Here is a 20,418-nt window from a genome sequence, read left to right as displayed (position 1 = left end):
TGAGAAGAAAGATTACTTATTTATTTTAAAAAAATTCGGGTCTCACGGATCTATCCGGTCCCGTTACGTATTCAAGGTGGGGTGGGTCCGAAAAATATTTAACCGAAATGGAACGGATAATAGGTCAAAATTTTTTTCATGGAAAGAATCTTGGGTTTAGTCATATGCGCCCCAATTGACATCACTGCACACACGAGGTATGTGTATATTGTATATATTCACCGCAAGCATTCGAGAATCAAATCTCATCTGCGCAACACCTCTCTCTCCCCCTCAACCCCAATTGCCAATCCATCTCGATGTCTCCTCAGACTTCACCTTCAAATTTTGATATCATTTCAACCACTAAATCTGATTCACACGTGCGCTTACACGTATAGATGTTCTATTATTTTTTTATTGATGTATATTCCAATTTTGCGATATTATTTTCGATCATTTGTTGTTTTTGATCTGCAATTTAGCTTGTTTTCGATCTATGGATGACGATTAATCAAGCGATGAAGTATCATTTAATCCGTGTAATTGATTCTTTGGATAATTTTGATTCGGATGGGTGTGAGCGGAGGCGAGTTCTTCTGAGCTGATGAAGAACTGAAATTGGGGGAAAATGCCAGGAATATCGCAGAGGATTGATAATTTCAGTGAAGATAGTATCGATATTGATCATGGGAATCCATTGGTGGGGAATGGAGTGGTTCCATTTCATTCATGCAATGGATCGTCGGGTTCTAATGATGGATTCTGGTTGAAGCATCGCGATGACGTGAGCTACAACCAACTACAGAAGGTATATGTGTTTGCTTTTATTTTTACTTTTGCTGGCATTTCAGAAATACTGAAGTAACGTGGGTTTATGGGTGGTTTTTTAAATTGATTCGATTGGATCTTTTGCTTTGAATTGTAGAGTTGATTTCTCAGGATGGAAGTTTGCTCTAAGTGTATTGGTAGTGTTGGTATGAATCCATATTATGTTTGGGATTAGTAGTTCACAATTTAAAAAAAAAAACATTTTAGATTGATTGTGCATTATAGCAAAGCAACAAACGGCAGTATTCAGTGGGTCGACATCTGGATTGTATCCACTTTTGTTACTAAATATATCTTTGGTTCCTGCGAAATAATCTAATAAGCTCCATAGGTCTCCGGAAATGCCCATATTTGTTATTATGTTTTTCTTTTTATCTGCACTATTATTGGTTAATTCATTCATGTGCTTGATTACCACTTCGTATCTCAGTAATGTTGTAGGGTGAGGGTGTGACCTGCGTATAAATAAACTATCAAGTTTCGTGATTCTGGAATTATTTTGTGTACACCTTTGTCCTTTTACTATTATTATTATTATTATTGCTCTTCGTTAGCTAAGTAACAAGTAACTCAAATAGTCACGGACAATATTCTTTGTTGTGTTGCAGTTTTGGTGTGAGCTGACGCTACAAGCTCGTCAGAAACTTATGAGGATAGACAAGCAGACATTATTTGAGCATGCCCGTAAGAAAATGTATTGCTCCAGATGCAACGGGATGCTGCTTGAAGGTTTTCTTCAGATTGTCATGTATGGAAAGTCTCTACAGCAGGTTGCATCTGGTGGCCAGTGCTGTGTAGAATTCACGGGCAATCAAACTGATGACGAATTACACATTGCCAATCGCTGCCACGATGATTCGATAGATCCATCCGTCCATCCATGGGGTGGATTAACCACAGCTAAGGATGGAACACTCACACTGTTGAATTGTTATCTTTGTTCAAAATCTTTCAAGGGGCTCCAAAATGTAAATTTCATTTCCATGCTGTTATTGTATGTATTTTTCCTTCAGGGAATATCATTAAATTGCTTTGATTTGCATCAGGTGTTTGACAGCGCTTGTGCAAGGGAAAGGGAACGTGAATTGCTCTATCCTGATGCATGTGGGGGTAGTGGTAGAGGATGGATAAGTCAAGGAGTTGCAGGATATGGTAGAGTGCATGGAATAAGAGAGACATGTGCTCTTCACACTGCCAGATTGTCTGTGGAAACATTGGCAGATTTCTGGGCTGCCCTTGGTAAAGAGACTCAACAATCTCTTCTAAGGATGAAAGAAGATGATTTTGTTGAAAGACTTATGTATAGGTGTGCCATTCTGTAACAATTTGATAATTTTGCTATCTCGAGATGTCTGTCTGTAGCCCATGCAGAGTACATAGGAGTTATCTACATTCCATGAACTTTAAAGCCATTCACTTACCTTGGGCTCTCTTTTTTTTATTAGATCTACAATCCATTTACCCTAATTGGTTGATTTTTTTTAAAAAATAACTAGAAGTAATTATTTGAATACAGGCATAGTGCATGCATTCATGCAGGGTATTCGTTTCATTGGTGAGACCCTATACATTGGAAAACATAGCAAATAGTTAGCTTTTGTTTGACAGAGAAGTACTTATCTTGTCAACTGGTGGCCTGTTTACTATTAAAACGTTGGTATATAGTAGATGATAGAGTCCGTATATTCTGATTTTCATGATCACAAAGATAGAATGCATTTTTGGTGATCACTTTTTATGAGGTTTATGAAGTTCCTGTTTGCAGGTTTTACCGCAAAAGGTTTTGCAGAGATTGCAGGAGAAATGTTATACGAGAGTTCAAGGAGCTGAAGGAACTCAAGCGCATGCGAATGGAACCTCGTTGCACAAGTTGGTTTTGTGCCGCAGACACAGCCTTCCAATATGAGGTGTACAATTTGGACAGTGTTGCTGTTGTATATTCCCTCTTTGTATTTACAGTTCTTGTGTCATGAGAACTGCATTGATTATTCAAATCAAGTGTAATTTTCAACTCAAGTTATGGTTGCGACTATATTTCTAGAATCATGATGCATATGCTGTCTCAATCATCAGGTATCGTTTGATACAATTCAAGCTGATTGGCATCAAACATTTTTAGATTCTTTTGGGGCATTTCATCACTTTGAATGGGCTATTGGAACTGGAGAAGGGAAATCTGATATTTTGGAGTTTGAAAATGTTGGCTTGAGTGGAAAAGTTCAAGTGACCGGTCTAGATTTGAGTGGTTTGAATGCCTGCTACATAACCCTGCGTGCTTGGAAGAAGGATGGACGCTACAACGAATTATGTGTAAAAGCTCATGCTTTGCATGGGCAACAATGCGTTCATTGCAGGCTTGTGGTTGGCGATGGATTTGTCACAATTAAAAGAGGGGAAAGCATCAGAAGGTTCTTTGAACATGCAGAGGAGGCTGAGGAAGAAGAGGTCAGTGTCAGATATGTTCTTTTAGAAATATATGCTCCAAATGTCTGTTGCATTTTTGGTTCCTTTCCTGTTGTCTGTTTGTTTTCTTTATATCTGTATTTTATTTTTGTGACTTCCAGGATGATGATTCAGAGGACAAGGATGGAAATGAGCTTGATAGTGATTGTTCCCGTCCCCAAAAACACGCGAAGAGTCCTGAGCTAGCTCGAGAATTTCTCTTAGATGCTGCAACTGTCATTTTCAAGGAACAGGCATGTCTTCCTTCTTCCCTTCCTAGCTAGCGGTAGATTTTAAGTTCGCTAGCGGTGGCCCACTTATTCTAAATTCTACTGTTATTTATTGTTTTCACCAAATTTATGTTTTTTAAAAATAGTTTTTCGTTTCTGGATAATCAATGTTTAGTTTTGTATGATGATTTGATGTGTTATTATTATACACATCATTCTCTTGAGACTGAGGCAAGTTTTTTTGTAGATGTGCATCCCTCGAAATCTCCATTTTTTATGGTCGGTTAAAAAAAATTATGTACAAGAAAGTCCATAAGCAGAGGAATCAGTGATTCTATTTAAAAATTGAATAAGTATATTTGACGAACTAGCACAATTTCTCCAATTAATGAACTTTAGTTGTTGTGGAGTCCTTAGTTTGCTGATTTATTGTTTTTATCATCCAGTTAAGTTGTTCGTTATTGAGAGTTTGCTAACTTGGCAATGCACTATCTGTAGGTTGAAAAAGCTTTTAGAGAAGGTACAGCCCGACAAAATGCACATGGCATTTTTGTGTGTCTTGCTTTAAAGCTGCTAGAGGAGCGTGTGCACGTGGCGTGCAAGGAAATCATAACTTTAGAGAAGCAGGTGTTTAATCTATCGTATTGTCACAGTTGTATCTATCTATTGGCCTATTAGAATCGAACTTCTTAATTTGGATTCATAACTGATCCCTTTCAATTTTTGATTGCACAGATGAAACTTCTTGAAGAAGAAGAAATGGAAAAGCGGGAAGAAGAAGAGCGCAAGGAACGCAGGAAAATTAAAGAAAAGGAAAAGAAACTCCGAAGAAAGGAAAGGTTAAGAAATAAAGAAAAGTGGGAAAATAAATGTGGTACTGAATCAAGTATAGATTCACAGGCTCCTGATATTTCAGAGGAATCAGCGCTATGTGTTGATGAGGAAGCCAATGTTGTTTGCAGCAGTGACACAGTCTGTGAAACACCTGTCAGTCCTTTGTCCCCTGATATTCGAGATAACCTGCTTTTTACGGACTACATTTATTCAAATATGGTCAATCACTCTGGAGATAGTTTGACTGGGGAGGAGTTTGGAAAGAGGAGAGACTGGAACTCATGTCTCCTAACTGATCGTGTTAAATACACTCGCAGGAAGCTGAGGTTCCGTAAAGATTCCCAGCCAGAAGCAAGTTTGAAATGGTCTGATAGGAAAAAAGGTTCTTCAGTATCAGAAACTGGAGCGATCATGAGCAGTTTTGCATCTAGAAATCATGCAGATGGTTTTGATTCTGCAAGAAGCATTAATGGTTTCATTAGGCCAGAGTCTCACGTGATAAAAGTAACCCAAGAACCTAAATATGGAATTAAGTCGGTGTCTCCATCAGATTTATTGAAACCATATCACCGCAGCAACAAGTATCCTCAACAGGAGTCCGTACCTGAGAATATTGGGCGACATAAAAGCAAGTTCATTGCTCGCCACCTGCACCCTCCTAATATTAAGAAAGTTTGGGAACCATTGGATTCGCGAAAGAAATGCCTGCAAGGAAACTCAGACCCTGATGTTACCTTGAGATCCACACTGAAAGTTGAAGCCCCTGAATCATCAGGTGCCTCTGGTTCTTATGAAGCGATATTTCTTCCAGCTCGAAACAATCATCTGGATAATGATGTAAGAGGGTCAACGGTATCCACAGCTGATAATTGCATAGAAACAGAAAATGTGTTCCATGTAATAGACAAACCTTTACAATATTCAAAGGAGGTAGTAGCAGAGGATCCCAAGCCACACTCTATGACCGGATCTCCACATGGAACACCAGAGTCATCAGTTATCAGTTCTTCCAACTCTGATAACTACTCATTCCTCAGTGAGGGAGACAGTAACACATCCTTGTCAAACTCTCAAAATCCAGAAACAATATCCATATCAGATGCAAAGGAGGCATCACGAAACGCCGATGGAAGAGAAACTCCATGCTGCTTGAAAAATGAGTTCACTGCTTGCCACAGTGTTGTGATAGACCACAGCACAGAGAGAGGGCAGGACACTAAGATCCAGGGATCTGATTCCTCGAGGACCATTTCTTTGGAAAATTTTCCTTCAGAAGCAACCTCGTATAATGACAACATGAGATTAAATGTCAGTTTAGGAGTTGCTCATCCTCCGAGCGTGCTTCCACATTATGCATTCTTTCATGCCCCACCTGTCAACTGTTACCATCCGAGTTCACTAAATTGGCCAGCTGGTTCTACAAATGGATTGATGTCCTTACCTCACACCAACCATTATTTATTCCCCAACACTTTTGGTTATGGTTTGAATGGCAATGCAGGGCTAATTCAGTATGGAACCTTACAGCATCTGCCACCCCCATTGCTGAACCCTGCACACATACCATTTTTCCAGCCAGTTACACATGTCAAGGGTGTTAGCGCAAAGGCACATACTGCCAATCTAAGTGGGCAGAAAGAATTGCAACCGAACGTGGAGAATATGGCTGAAACTGACCAGATTCCTGCAAAACCACCAATGGTGGTGGATCCAACACAGAATGAGAAATCTAACAAGTTGGATGCGGGGGATAATCAGGGTTTCTCTCTTTTCCATTTTGGTGGCCCTGTAGCTCTTTCAACAGGGTTTAATGTTGATCCTGCTTCATTAAGAGAAGGAATTACATGGGATTCTTCTGCAAAGTGTCCTGATGGTGATCATTTCATCAATAAGAAAGATGCCATCGAAGAATACAACTTGTTTGCTGCCAGTAATGGCATAAAATTTTCACTTTCCTGAAGTGTTGGTACTTATGATTTTACTCTGAAGTGAGCAATTCGAGTGGCTTCCGGTTGGTATATTTCTGATTTCATATCGAATGGTGGAAACTGAGCACTTCGATGTAAAGCATTACCTTCATACCTGAGTGCTGAATGATGGAAGATTTGAATACTCTACTTTTGATTTGGTGCTCGATAATCATCTTCTTGCGATTGCCATTTTTTCTTTTTTCTTCTCTGTGGAAAGTAGGCCGAGGGAGAGTTTTAGAGACCCATTTATGTTTGGTGGTGATTTTACTTCAATTTCTTTTGTTTGGCCATCTGCAAAATTTTTGTTGAAACATAATATTTGATCATTACTTGAAACAATTTTATCGTTTTTTGGCTGGTGGTTCTTTGTGCGGACAGTGGCTTTATGCTTGATTTGACGTGGTTTGGCGTAATATTTTCTGACATAAATCGTTAGTAAAAACTAATGCAAATTCACTGTTCAAATGCCAAGGAACAAACTTGTTCTTGATCAAATGAAATAACAATGGTACACACGTTTACATTCCCTGCAATGTGTTCACTCTCAGAACGGCTAGGTAGAATCCAGCGGGTTCATCCACAAATTCAACCACTTCAAATGAACGCTCAGATGCAACACTTCGCAACATCGTTTCCTCTGGCAAATTGGAAACCACGACATCCGGATACTTTAGCCGTTGCTCTTCAACCGCTCGCCTTCCTTGCGGATGGCTCATCACAACTCGTGCACCTTCAAGTCATCCAACCATAAACAGCAAAGAAAAAATTCGCCAACCCAATATCTCAAAAAGCAAACAAGACTTGGTTTTACAACATACTACGATTAGGAGTAAAACAGTGACAAGGATATAAATAAGCCCCGAGAATTACAACTCAAAGAATCATGCTAAAACATGGCATTGTTTAGTCTTCCATCCATTGCTATAGTTCGAGATTTGAACAATCAACTCAACCAGCATATTGAAACATTCAACCAAAACTAGAAAAGGTGTAAAACAAGAGGACGGAAATTTAAAGATGAGAAGTACCAGAATGATCGAAGAAGATCGCTATATAAATTCAATGTTACCTGGCGAACAAAGCTTGGCAAGAGCTCCAAGAACCTCATCGAGTTCAAAGGGTAGACCAGGGAGGAAGTGGTGTCCACTTCTCAGGTACATTGACCAGTTCACCTTGCCAGCATTTGACCTTGTCATGTTTCTCCTTGATGCAAGCCAAAGTTAAAGAGAGTCATGTACGATAAGTAACTATTCGACAGGTGATGTATCAACAACTCTATCCACAAATGCTTCAGAACCAATGGAAACCAAAACACTCGAGGTTTCTGAAATGCCTCCAGCTAGGAATGTAAACGATCCAAACCAAAACAACAATATCAAGCTTAAGCTTGGCTCGTTTAAGATTGTTTGAGCTCGAGCTCGATTCGAACTTCTATTATTAGGATCGAGCTTGATTTGTATTGAAATTACTAAGCTCGAGCTCGGCTCGTTAAAAGCTTGTTTATCATGTTAATCAAGTCGGGCTCGAGCTTGATTCATTAAAAGCTCGTTTATCATGTTTAACAAGTTTGGCTTGAGCTCGGCTCGTTTTTGAGCTCGTAAAGCATAGAATTGAGCTCGAGTTTGAGCTTGATCATTCGAGCTTGTTAAAAATTAAATTTATATATGAACTAATTTTAAATCAGACATAAAAATATAAATTCATTCATAAATAACCAAAACGACAAAAATAACAGTTTAAAAAACATAAACTCGTTATATTATTGAACATCCCAAAATAATACATCTAGCATCCAGATAACAAATATTCGTCATACACTGATATCACTATATAAATAACATTGCAATAACTTCACTCCTTTAATACTTCATTCGTTGGGTTCCAAATAAATTTTTTTTTAATCAATATAAATTCATTATATTCAATTTAACATAATATTTTAGGATAATAATTTGTAAAGTTACTCAACGTGTATATGACTTTGTGATGTAAATTTTTCGAGGAAAAAAGAATAAGTTAGTGTATTTCTATTAATTTATTATGTTTTAAAGAATATTTTAGTATAATGATATGCAAATAAGATAAAAAAAATGTAATTGTGACTATGTGGTGTAAGTTCATCTTTTTGTCAACTATGTTTTGTGTTCAATTCCTTCCATTGACATTAGTATTAATATTTTTATTTGTCAACTCATCAAAATTTGGAAAGTCCGTGTCAAGAAATGACCAATCCTTCTCTACAAAATCTTCAAATTGCACTAGGGAAACTGTCCCCCTCGTTTGAAAAAATTGTCCCACAAATGAACCGTCGTATGTGAGCGTGCAGAATTGAGGGGAACGAGAGGAGATCAAATTTCATGGGAAGGCCGGTGATGAAGGTGGGAGTACTGATATGATCCAAACTACAAAAAGGCTGTATTTGGTGATAAGAAGTCACAACATGGGAAGATGGCTTAAGTGGAAGAAATGAAGAGATTCAAAACATAGAGCACATAAAAGATCAAATCTTTCAAAACTATGTAAATTTCTTTTTTGAAATTACGTAGGAGGGAACGAGAACCAGAGATGTTGAATCAATTTTACTTATATGGTCTTATATGTGGATAATTATGCGTTGTGGATTGTCTATTAAGTTTAGTCCAAAATAAAGTGATCAACTAAAGTTTCGAGTTATTGGGCTTTAATGTATCTAATAGGTTGTGGGCTTTTAATGTATAGAGACACAAGTGTAATTTCTGTTTTTATGATGGACTAAAACAGAAATATCAGAAGATAATGATAAACATTACATATATATATATGAGGCACGTTCCCCAGATCACGCTCTATCACGTTCTTTATTCTCTTCCACATCTAAAAAATAATTTAGAAGAGAAAGCTAAAGGATTCTCTCAAGAAAAGAGCGCGTAGATCTGGAAGATCAAGACACGTTCTAAAAAATTCAGAATTATGGCTTCAGGTACGCTTCCGCTTAAGTTTTCAGTCAAATTATTAATGATTTAGCATGATGGATTCTGCGGTTTATGGGTTTTCTCCAACGAGTGGTATCAGAGCCAATAATGCTTGAATCGTTGAGATTTGTTTAAAGTTTTGGATATTATTTGGATCCAGATCTAGAAAATAAAACTTTGTTTAAAAAAAATTTTGATATGGTTTCATATCTGGAAAATATTTTGATATGGTTTCAGATCTGGAAAATATTTTGATTGAAAATCAAATCTTTTAAAGTTTCAGTTTTAGTAAAACGATTTGGTTCAAAATTTTAAGGATTTGGTATAAGATTTCAATTTTCTTTCTAGTTTTGTTCAATAAAAAAATTTCGGGGAAAAATTTGAATAAAAAAAAGTACGGATTCAGGTCAACTCATACGGATTCGGGTCGACCATACATAATTTCAACTTTTTTTCGGTTCAGATTTATTCGGTTCAAGGTTAAATATTCAATTATTCAAATAATGATAAGGTTATATAAATTTTAAAATAGATCAATCGAATTAAATGTCACCAAAGTGACATCTTTTATGGAAATTAATTTTATTTTGAAATACAAAAGGATTTTGGTATATGTGATCTGTATGAATATTAATTGGTCCAAAGGAAGGTTAATATTTAATATAATTATATATTTACTTGTGGTGATAAACATGTCATAGTTGTTCGGTTTTTCATGTGAGTAATAAATCGACCCAAAGGAAGGTTTATTTGACATGATAGTTACTATCAGTGTTTGACTGTTGCACCAGGATATAACCTACAAGTCAATCTTTTATCCAAAGATGAAACATTAATGGTGTGCCCGATATTCTATTTATGGGGTTTACATTATTTGAATTTATTGATTATTTTATTTGGATATTTGGTTGAGCATTTATATTTGGTTTTTTTCTCTGTTCAGATTTGACTCCTGCAAATATTCATTCCAACATTAATTATATTCCTATGTTAAATGGCTCTAATTTAAAATCATGGCAAGAGAATTTATTGATAGTTCTCATAGTCATGGATTTGGACCTTGCGATAAGTGTTGACTCTCCTCTTGTCGTTACGGATAAGAGTACCTCTGATCAAAAGAGGGAGTTTGAAAGGTGGGAGAGATCGAATCGCATGTGTATGATGATCATGAAGAGGGCCATTCCAGAAATATTCAGGGGCACAATGTCTAGCGACATTGCTACACTAAGGCTTTCCTTCAGGACCTTGAAAAGAAGTTTACTAAAAGTGAAAAGTCTGAAATTTGTACACTTTTGGCAAGCCTTGTTTCAATGAGGTACATGGGTAAGGGCAACATCAAGGAGTACATTATGGAAATGTCTCATCTTGCTTCAAGGTTGAAAGCACTAAAGCTTGACCTCTCTGAAGACTTGCTGGTGCATCTAGTTTTGATATCTCTTCTTCCTCACTTTAACCAGTTCAAGGTGAGCTATAACTGTCAGAAAGAGACTTGGTCTCCGAATGAGCTTATCTCGCACTGTGTCCAGGAAGAGGAAAGGTTGAAGCAAAACTAGCCAGAAAGTGCACATTATGTCTCTACCTCGAAGGATAAAGGAAAGAAAATGAAGGATAAGGAAGCTGAGGATACACAGCCTCCGAAGAACAACAGAAGAATCCTAGTGATTCTCAAAGTTCCAGTTGTTTTTTATGTGGCAGTTATGGGAATATAAAGAAACAATGCAGTAATTACCACGTTTGGCATGCTAAGAAATGTATGCTTCTGAATATGGTTTGTTCTGAGGTTAATTTAACTTCAGTGCCTAGACAGACGTGGTAATTTAACTACTTAAATCGAGTTTGGTTTCTAAACCAAACGGAAGACACTCAAAATAATCCTTCGTAGAAACCGATTAAATATTTTTGTAAAGAATTTAAAATATATGCAATTTGAATGAGTAAAAATATTTTGGTTGAAACATTTTATCAAACACTTGGTATGCAATATTTTGGTATTTGAAGAACACATAAAATGCTTAAACAATGCATCTTTAAAAGCAATAAAAATAATAATTAAATACAATAAATAAATAGATACGAAATTTTTTATGGATGTTCAAAGATTAACAACTCCTACGTCACCCCTTCTTCCCTTTCCCTTAGGAAAAATCCACTAGAAGACTTTGATTTATACAACACCTTGTACAAATCCATTGCAACTTAGGACTTATCTATTGCCTAATTGAAACTCCTAGCACATTCTCGATTGTAGGCCGCAACCTCACAATCCACATAATGTTTAACATCTCTTATGCCAACACTACAAGCACAATCTTTAATGTCTTTGTGTGAAGACTCACTCAACTAAACTTTGAAGTTCAACTCTCTTGTATATGTGTGAGTGATTGTGTACGAGGAATTTATCCTTTACAGTGTCATCTCAAATGTATGATCACACAAGGACTTGTGCACTCAACTAGCGGATTTCTTCATGCTAACTGCACATGCTTTTTAATGTCTTTCAAAAGCTCTTGTTTGATCTTCAAGATGTTGTATTTATAGGCCTCAATAATGATATATACGTTAGACACAAGAATATGATCGTTTGGAAAGTTTTTGTACTGTTTCTGAAATTGCAACGGTCAAATTCGCATTGCTGGACATTTTCCCGAGCTTAAACTAGTCGTTCAGTGGTTGGTCAATGGTTGAACTAGTGAGCGGCTGAAACTGATCAGCGATTGATTCAACGGTTTAAACTGAACTGGTCAGCAGCTCAATCTGGTGTGGTGAAATTGCTGATTTCAGTTTTTGCAGAACCAGTAGCTTCATCGCCATTCATCATCATCTTAAGCTTCGATTCAGACTTTGACTTCTGAAGATTATTTGTAGATCATCGTCTTACTTTCCAACGCATATTGAATCGTGTCATTCCATTAATCGAGCTGAGAGATATTGCCAAAATACCAAAACTTCTCATACCCAACTGATTGTTGTTTTCGTGCAATCAATTTGGTCATTTAGCAAACGGTTTGGCCTAGATAACATCCGATTTTTCTCAACTGACGTAAAATACGAATTGTTCCAAATTGAGTTTTCTGTTCGGTCAAGTTAGCGGATTGTCATATGAATCATCCAGCTGAGAGATATCATTAAAATACAGAAACTCGCCATAAATTCAGTTTGGCTAAACTCGGTTTCAGTTTTCTTCTTGTGTTAATAACTTCACACTTGAGTAAATATGTTAGAAACACAATAACAAGTTTTGTTAACATCAAAATTACGATTGTAAACATGAAATGTTCCTACAATTACACAGATTTTAATAATTTTGTTAATTGTATAAAAGGAAAACAAACTTAAAAAATGAGATTTGAAGCCAACAGCTTTTCAGACGTCTTAAAACTTATACATACTAATATTTGTGGATCATTTCCTTCGGCTTCTTGGAATAGTCAATAGTATTTTATAACGTTCAAGAACAATTTTTCAAGATATGGCTTCATTTATCTCATTCATGAAAAGGCACAATCATTAGATGAAACATCTACGTTTCTTAATGTTTAAAAAATACTAGAATTTTTTTTTAAAACCTAACATGAAACTGCCGACCACTCACATATTTTGCACCATTTTAAATGTAAAGCATCAACCAACTAATATTTGAAAATCCAAAGAAAATAGTCAAAACAATGAAATCGTCAAATGTTTTACCAAACCTAAAAAGCAATAAACGTGAAAAGTATCATCCTCTCAAAAACCACTCAAAATCATAAATAAATGATCTTAAAAATCTTTTAACGTAAATCGTGTTAATAAATCATAAGTGTGGAAAAAGTAGAAGCACTGGTCCTCGGGTTATGTGCACCTTCAGTCTAGTCAGGTCAACCATCAAGACCTCCCTAAAACTCACATGCATCCATCACACCCTAGTGAGTCTAAAGACTCAACACACCATAATTTTTATAACAAATAATACGTATAAAATTACAAGCAACAGTGAAAATACTTTTACATAAAAATAGCATTTTCATGACATGCATAACATAAACCTCAACCTTTTTCCTTTACCTCAATCATAACATGTATCATTTTATCATGATCATAAACATATTTTCTTTTTATTGAATTCAGATTTTTAATTGTGAGTTTTCTCAATCCTCAAAAAGTCTATGGATCCATCTATATGTAACTACAGTACTGGGCGGCGGGGACATCAACGATATATACTCGTCAACTGAGCATTGGCCTATCCTCAATCATATCCTCATATCCTCATTAGTCACAATTACTTCACTTCCTTCAACATTTCATATTTTAATCACTTTATAAAACCATGCTAAACATATCTTTTTTGTTTTCTTTTGAAACCAAGCATGCAACATATCTTTTAAATGTCAACATTAAATCATAAAAATACATGGACATTTAAAAACCATAATTTAACATGTAAAAATTCATAAACATTTGAAATAATCATATTAGCATTTAAAACAGCATTCAGAGCACTGCCATGACGTTTACTAATTCCCGGGTGTAAAATGACAGTTTTATCCCTAGACGTAAAATTCCACGTTTTTTACTTTTTCATGATTTCATTGACTCTAACATGTCCCAAATAATTATTTAAGCCTAAGTTAAGATTCCCATAATTTTACTTAGCTTAAATACTAGACTTTTAATTAATCGTTTTGAAGGCGTTTTAATCCCGAAAAATCACAAACCTTAGAATAAAATTCCTAAATTTAAAATTTAGCCCATATTATTTTACCCCTTATTAACCACGACTCGACCCCCGTGAGCCGTGTTTCGATTATTTTTAACTTTAAAAAAACCTAACTTGACCTATGTTTGAACCCCTCGAGCCATGGTGCGAATTTCTCGAGCCACCCTCGAGCCATGGTGGACCAAACCTTGAACAACCCCCTAAGGCACCCTATTGGACCCTTGGAACCCTTAGGAACCTTCCCAAAGCAAAACTCAAAGCCCCCCAACCAACCAACAGCTTGGCCGAGAACTCCCCACAAGAATGGACTCCATGTTGCTGCTGCTAGGAGTTAGTCAACGAGCCCAGCCCCTGAACCAACCTCTAGTACCTCTCCCTAGGACCCTAAAGACTCGCCCTAGACTAGCCCCTGAGCCCCGAACCGAGCCCACCTCTCTGCACAAGCTGCGCGATTTGCGCGCTGCACAAGAGCTTCTCGGGTAGGAGTCCTAGTTGATTAGGACTCCTCCCAGCCCTCTTGATTCGAACCCTAACGTGGTTCGGGGCCCTTCTATGACCCCTCACAAGCCCCTAGCCCAGTATTGGTCCAACCGAACCAAGCCAAGCTACCAAGGCATGAAGACCGAACCCCATGAACCCCAAGACAGCAAAATCGATTCCAGCTTGTTTCTTTTGTGATTGCCGTGAGTTTGGTGTGTGTCTAGGACTCTAATTCATCTAAAAACTTTGCTTGATCATAACTTAACATCATGACAGCCCCTTAACATGTATAGAACATGATTATGGATTAAAATTCATAAGTTTATGACATGTATTAGAAATATTTCGAAAATAATAATATGAGTGTCATGCTTTTCATACTAACGATGTTTCAAACGATAATACGATGTGATAGACGAGAAAAATAGATGTATGGCGTGTCTTTGCGTTTTAAACGCACGAATATTCGATGGCGATTTGAAGAACGATGACGAGGAAGACCCTAGGCTGAATCCTTGAAGCTCCCTTCGAAATTTTCTTCAAAATCTGATGTGTGTGTTGTCGTGTGTTTGGAAGCAATTTTGGGAGAAAATTCTGATTTTTTTGAGGCGTGAGTTGTGTGATAATAGGGAGGGTTTACATATAATATAGTTAAATATTATAATAAGGTTTTAGGCCTAATAAGCATAAGTTTAGGCCTAATGCATGTCATATTTCGAATAAGGTGTATTTAAAAAGTGGTTCAACCATGAAATCTTATGACATAATCATGGGAAAGAAGCATAACATTAAATATTTTCATGTTTTTTGTTGTGTTTGTTATAATTTAAATGACATGGATCAACTTGTAAAATTTGATTCGAAAAATGATAAGTGTCTGTTTGTGGGATATGCTACGAATAATCGTGCATATCGTATGTTCAACCTAAAAACAAAGACTATCATTGAATCAATTAATGTTGTTTTTGATGACTGTGCATATCTTAAAAAAACAGCTGAAGATGATGTGGAAGATCTTCTGGAAATTCCAATCTTACTGGAAAATGTAGGTGTTGCACCAGATGTTATAACACCTGACACTGAATTCATTGAACCTGATAATGAAATACACATTGATGATGATGCAGGAGATGATGGACAGAACGTTCAAACCAAAATCCAAAAAAATCATTCATCATCTCAAATAATTGAAAATGTGCGTGGAGAAGTTCAAACTCGAAAGAAAGAAAAGATCGATTATCGCAAGATGGTTGGACTAGTGTACATGAGCTCTATGTACTCACAGGTCAGATTTTCATATTTTGTTTTAAATCTCGAACCCAAAAATGTCGATGAAGCTTTTAAAAGATACGTTTTGGACCAATGCAATGCATGATAAGCTTGAACAATTTGTTCGAAATGGTGTATGGTATTTAGTTCCACCTCCTGACTATAGAAATATAATTGGTACAAAATAGATTTTCAAAAATAAAACCGACGAGTCAGGAAACATCATTCGAAACAAATAAAGGTTGGCTCAAGGGTACACACAAGTTGAAAGGATTGATTTTGATGAGACCTTTGCTCTTGTTGCTTGTATTGAGTCAGTCCGACTATTGCTAGCAATTGCATACTATATGAAAATCAAACTTTTCCAAATGGATGTAAAAGTGTATTTTTGAATGGGATTTTGTGTGAAGAAATGTATGTAAGACGTCCTAAAGAATTTGAGGATCCACATCATTTGGATCATGTTTACAAATTGAAAAAGGCACTCTATGGTTTGAAGCAAGCACCACATGCTTGGTATAGAAGACTGACTGAGTATCTACTTGAAATGGACTTCAAACGATGTGAGGTAGACAAAACTCGTTTTATTCAAAAGTCTAAAAGTGAAGTCCTTATCTGTCATGTCTATGTTGATGACAAAATTTTTGGTGCATTCTCTAAAAAACATGCTGATAATTTTGTTAAGTGTATGTTATCTCCTTTCGAAATGAGCATGATTGGTGAGTTGAGTTTCTTTCTTGATTTGCAAATTAATCAAATGCATGATGGCATTTTTCTCTATCAAAGTAAGTATGTCAAAAATCTAGTTAAGAAATTAGCAAATGAAAACATCAAACACATGAAGACACCTATAGGCTCGAGTGAAAAATTGAACAAAGATGATATTGCCGAAAATGTTGACAACACTTTATACCGCAGCATCATAGGAAGCCTCCTTTATTTGACAGACAGTCAACATGACATCATGTTTAGTGTATGCTTGTGTGCTAGATACCAAGTCAATCCTAAAATCTCTCACTTAAAAGCTGTTAACCATATTCTACGTTATATAGCAAGAACAATTGATTTAGGATTAGATTATGGTACACTCAAGAAACTAAATCCAATTTGCTAGGTTTTTCTGATACTGATTAGGCTGGTGATTTAGATTATAGAAAGAGTACATATGGAGGTTGTGTTTATCTTGACAATAATTTAATCTCGTGGCATAGTAGGAAACAAAATTGTGTTTCACTTTCCACTGCTGAATCTGAATATGTGGCAACTGGAAGTTGTTGCTCTCAACTATTATGGATGAACCAAATGGTAGAAGACTATGGACTTAAGAGTGAAACCCTACTTGTGTATTGTGATAATTATAGTGCAATTTTTATTTCAAAAATCCAGTACAATACTCTTGAACAAAATACATTGACATCCGACATCATTTTATTCGAGATCTAGTAGAAAAAGGGTTGATTCGAATGGAATTTGTTGGTACAAATAACCAACTGGCCGACATATCCACAAAAGCATTGGATTTTGACAATCTTAGGAAGTCTCTCAGCATGTGTTCTTTCTAAACCATCATAATGTTGTCTTAGATGTTACAACATATCGGACAACACCTGACACGCATGTGCATTTCTAGGACTTAGGCATTCTGCGTTTCATTCATATTGTGATATGATGTATTGGAATATTGTTGCATAATCTTCTGGTGCACTTACAATTTCTTGTTATATTTAACTAAACACACTCGGACATGATTAGTAATCTGATTAAATCACAAAGTAGTTGAAGTATGATCATGTACTCCATAACCTCGACCCTTGTCAAAGGTGAATTAAGAAGATTGAGTAAAAAGAAAAATGAATTAAAAATATGTTCTGTATCAGAAGAAAATATTGGAAAAAACTACCTAAAAGAGTCAAATGATCTGTGCTTTTAGTGTGGGAGCTACCTCTTCTGAATTTATTACAGAAGTTAAAATAGAAGAAATTGGAAAAAAATCTATCTAGAGGAGTACTAAAAAAGACTGTTCTTCTAGTGTGGGAGCTACCACTTCTAAGATCAGAAAGTTGATAAGCCTCTAAGTGTGCAAAAAAATCAAAATAAATGTTTGGAATTGGACGTGTTGTCAGGAGATGTTGTCAACATTTGTGAAAACATTTCGTCTGTGAACATATCTCATACTTGTTTTCATGTTTTTATTTCAGTTACACTCTATTTCTAGACGTCATTAGGTCATGCATAAACATAAATATTGTGAATATTGTTGCGTCATGAGGAGTTGAGTATTTCAACAGAGAAAATTCGATGAAATTCTATATTTGACTATAAATCCAATATTTGTGAATATTTTATGGTTCAATGGTGTTAAATCGATGTGGGCTTGAAATCTGGAAATTATTTTGAAATGAAATTGGACGCGATTATCTATGTAATTTTGGAAATTGATCACGGTTAAAAATCTTTTGGTCGTTATTTTTTTTACCGTTAGGATCAAATCAATTGATTTATTGAATCTTGATTTTATTTTTTTTACCGTTGTACTGAGAGTATATGCTTATCTCTTTAATCCACATTGTTCCACTTCACATTAACTGCAAAATTCTTTCCGCAAGATTTTGTAACTTTTTTTGTGTTATTTCTCCCAATTCTCTGAAAGTTCCTTGTTTTTCCTCCTTACTCGCAACTCGGTTTGAATCAATGACATAAAGTGGATATGACCCACTCAACATTAGAAGTGAAATGAGACACAGAGACGGTGTTACCCCTTCTCCCACGACATCTCCTACAACATCTATTGTTGAACCCTCTCTGGAGATGATACCCACCATTGAAGAGCATGTGCCACTGGAAGTAATCGCCCCAGGCGAGCCGGGGAATGAAATTAACATTGATGATCTGCCTGATTTTACTGCTGTCAATATGGCATGTCCACCTCCACCGCAATTCAGAAGATCAAAAAGAGAGAGAGGGTACCACCCTGATCTGACTACATCCAAGCGATTTTGCCACAAAGGAGAAGGGCCAGCCAACCATCCCTTGCTGATCTAGAGAACACTTCGGGGGATGACTCGGAAGATGTGGATTATGAGTTTGTGGCTCGAAAGAATGTTGCATCGGCAAAGACGAGTAGCTCTTTGTCTAATGAAGCTACAGAATCCAATGAGAATGCCACCACTGTTCCTCCAGCAGAGACTACCCAACCTGATGAAGGTTAAATCTCTTTGGCCCAGTTCATGGCCACTTTGAAGATGGACAAGTGTTATGTCCCTTCTAGTATTGCGCCTACCCAGAAAAAATTCCAATGATGAACCCGATGCTAAAATTATGCAAGAATTTGAGGAAAACCGTCCCGAGGTTTCTGACTTTTCCTCATCTTCTCACATCTCTTATGAAGCCCTTTATGAGGCTACTATTATTGTTGATGCAAGCAGTGAAGATTCCCCTGCTGCTGCAGATGCTGCCGAAGATGTTGAGGACACTGGAGAAAACACCGATCTCAGTTGTTATGATCTGACTATGGCCTTCAGTGACAAGTTCTACACTGAAAAATCAATTGCTCAATGGCACCTGTATGCACATCGAGACTTTCTGGAAAAAAAGAATGTGGATGGTGATGCCTTTGCAAGGCAAAATTTGATAGCATTTCTTACAGATTGCCAGCTTTATTCAATTGTTTCAGTGAAAAGTTCTACACTGAAAAATCAATTGCTCAATGGCACCTGTATGCACATCGAGACTTTCTGGAAAAAAAGAATGTGGATGGTGATGCCTTTGCAAGGCAAAATTTGATAGCATTTCTTACAGATTGCCAGCTTTATTCAATTGTTTCAGCCGTCACACCATTTTGTCGCAAACTGGTGCTGAAATTCTATGCCAATCTATCACCAGGAGTCAGTGATGAAAGATCAGCTAAATATGGGAAATTATTTGTTCGAGACCAAAATTTCTGAGTTCAATCTCGCTGCGATCAATCTACACTACCATACACCAACTGATTCTGAAGATGGATTCCCTTCTGACATTCACGATGTCACTTCCACACTCACCGGGGTTCTTATCACCAAATTTCCAGCACATCCACAATGGCTCTCAGCTACAAACTTGACCTCTTTTTATTTGGTGTTACACAAACTGGCCATTCGAAATTAGACACATTCTACAAATTCCACCATCTTGACCCGACGCCAAGCTTTGGTTCTATACTCCATTGGGGCTAAAAGAGTGTTTAACTTTGGTAAGCTAGTCTTTAAGATTGTGCTTCAATATGCTGAAGGAGGCCTCAAAGCATCAAAGCTCTTGTTCCCGTCACTGATCTATGGAATTCTTATATCTCAAGGATTTTTTCGGGACATTGGTGAGCAACTCTCTGACACCAATCTTCCATGGTCGGATTATCATACTTCTCCTACTGCGGATGATATCCCTCAAAGTACTCACGATACTACCAGATCTACGGCATATGTAACGCTCTCAACGACTGACATCCAAGCCCAGATAGACCATGCTCTGGCCAAGATAATTCAGGGCAAAGCTGATCTGGCCTACTATGAGAACTTAGTTGCTGACTATCGACTGGCTATGTAGGTAGTTGTCCATTCTGGACAAAAAAAAAGAGGAGATGCAACTCAAACTCAAACCCAAGCTGATGCTGATGCTGATGCTGAAGCTGTTGGACCATCTAGCACCAAGGATGGTGAAAATACTGATGAAGGGACTGCGAATTGAAAGGATCAAATGAC

General features: G+C 36.8%; 2 protein-coding genes across 2 annotated transcripts; one reads left to right on the top strand and one right to left on the bottom strand.

The window, feature by feature from the left end:
- Positions 1-218: 218 nt before the first annotated feature.
- On the top strand, positions 219-6,640 carry LOC142547135 (uncharacterized). Its single transcript, XM_075655249.1, has 8 exons — positions 219-790; positions 1,419-1,778; positions 1,857-2,116; positions 2,576-2,717; positions 2,884-3,255; positions 3,375-3,506; positions 3,981-4,109; positions 4,218-6,640. Exons 1-8 carry the CDS (start codon positions 611-613, stop codon positions 6,273-6,275), a joined length of 3,633 nt encoding a protein of 1,210 aa, XP_075511364.1. The 5' UTR covers positions 219-610; the 3' UTR covers positions 6,276-6,640.
- A 40-nt stretch (positions 6,641-6,680) lies between these two features.
- Positions 6,681-7,645, bottom strand: LOC142547136 (uncharacterized). The gene is made up of 2 exons (XM_075655250.1): positions 7,356-7,645; positions 6,681-7,016 (listed from the first exon to the last, which is right to left on the bottom strand). Exons 1-2 carry the CDS (start codon positions 7,480-7,482, stop codon positions 6,805-6,807), a joined length of 339 nt encoding a protein of 112 aa, XP_075511365.1. The 5' UTR covers positions 7,483-7,645; the 3' UTR covers positions 6,681-6,804.
- Positions 7,646-20,418: the final 12,773 nt, after the last annotated feature.

Source organism: Primulina tabacum, chromosome 5 (genome assembly GCF_025594145.1).
Source record: "Primulina tabacum isolate GXHZ01 chromosome 5, ASM2559414v2, whole genome shotgun sequence".
Taxonomy (NCBI): Eukaryota; Viridiplantae; Streptophyta; class Magnoliopsida; order Lamiales; family Gesneriaceae; genus Primulina; species Primulina tabacum.
Note: the sequence above shows the minus strand (reverse complement) of the source record. Positions and strands in the feature narration are given on the sequence as shown.

Bases quoted from the DNA above. Each gene is read 5' to 3' on its own strand.
- LOC142547135 (XM_075655249.1), top strand. From the start codon at position 611: ATGCCAGGAATATCGCAGAGGATTGATAATTTCAGTGAAGATAGTATC. The intron at 791-1,418 runs GTATATGTGTTT...GTTGTGTTGCAG, and splicing joins GCTACAACCAACTACAGAAG to TTTTGGTGTGAGCTGACGCT. The intron at 3,256-3,374 runs GTCAGTGTCAGA...TGTGACTTCCAG, and splicing joins AGGAGGCTGAGGAAGAAGAG to GATGATGATTCAGAGGACAA.
- LOC142547136 (XM_075655250.1), bottom strand. From the start codon at position 7,482: ATGACAAGGTCAAATGCTGGCAAGGTGAACTGGTCAATGTACCTGAGA. The intron at 7,017-7,355 runs GTAACATTGAAT...GATGACTTGAAG, and splicing joins TGCCAAGCTTTGTTCGCCAG to GTGCACGAGTTGTGATGAGC.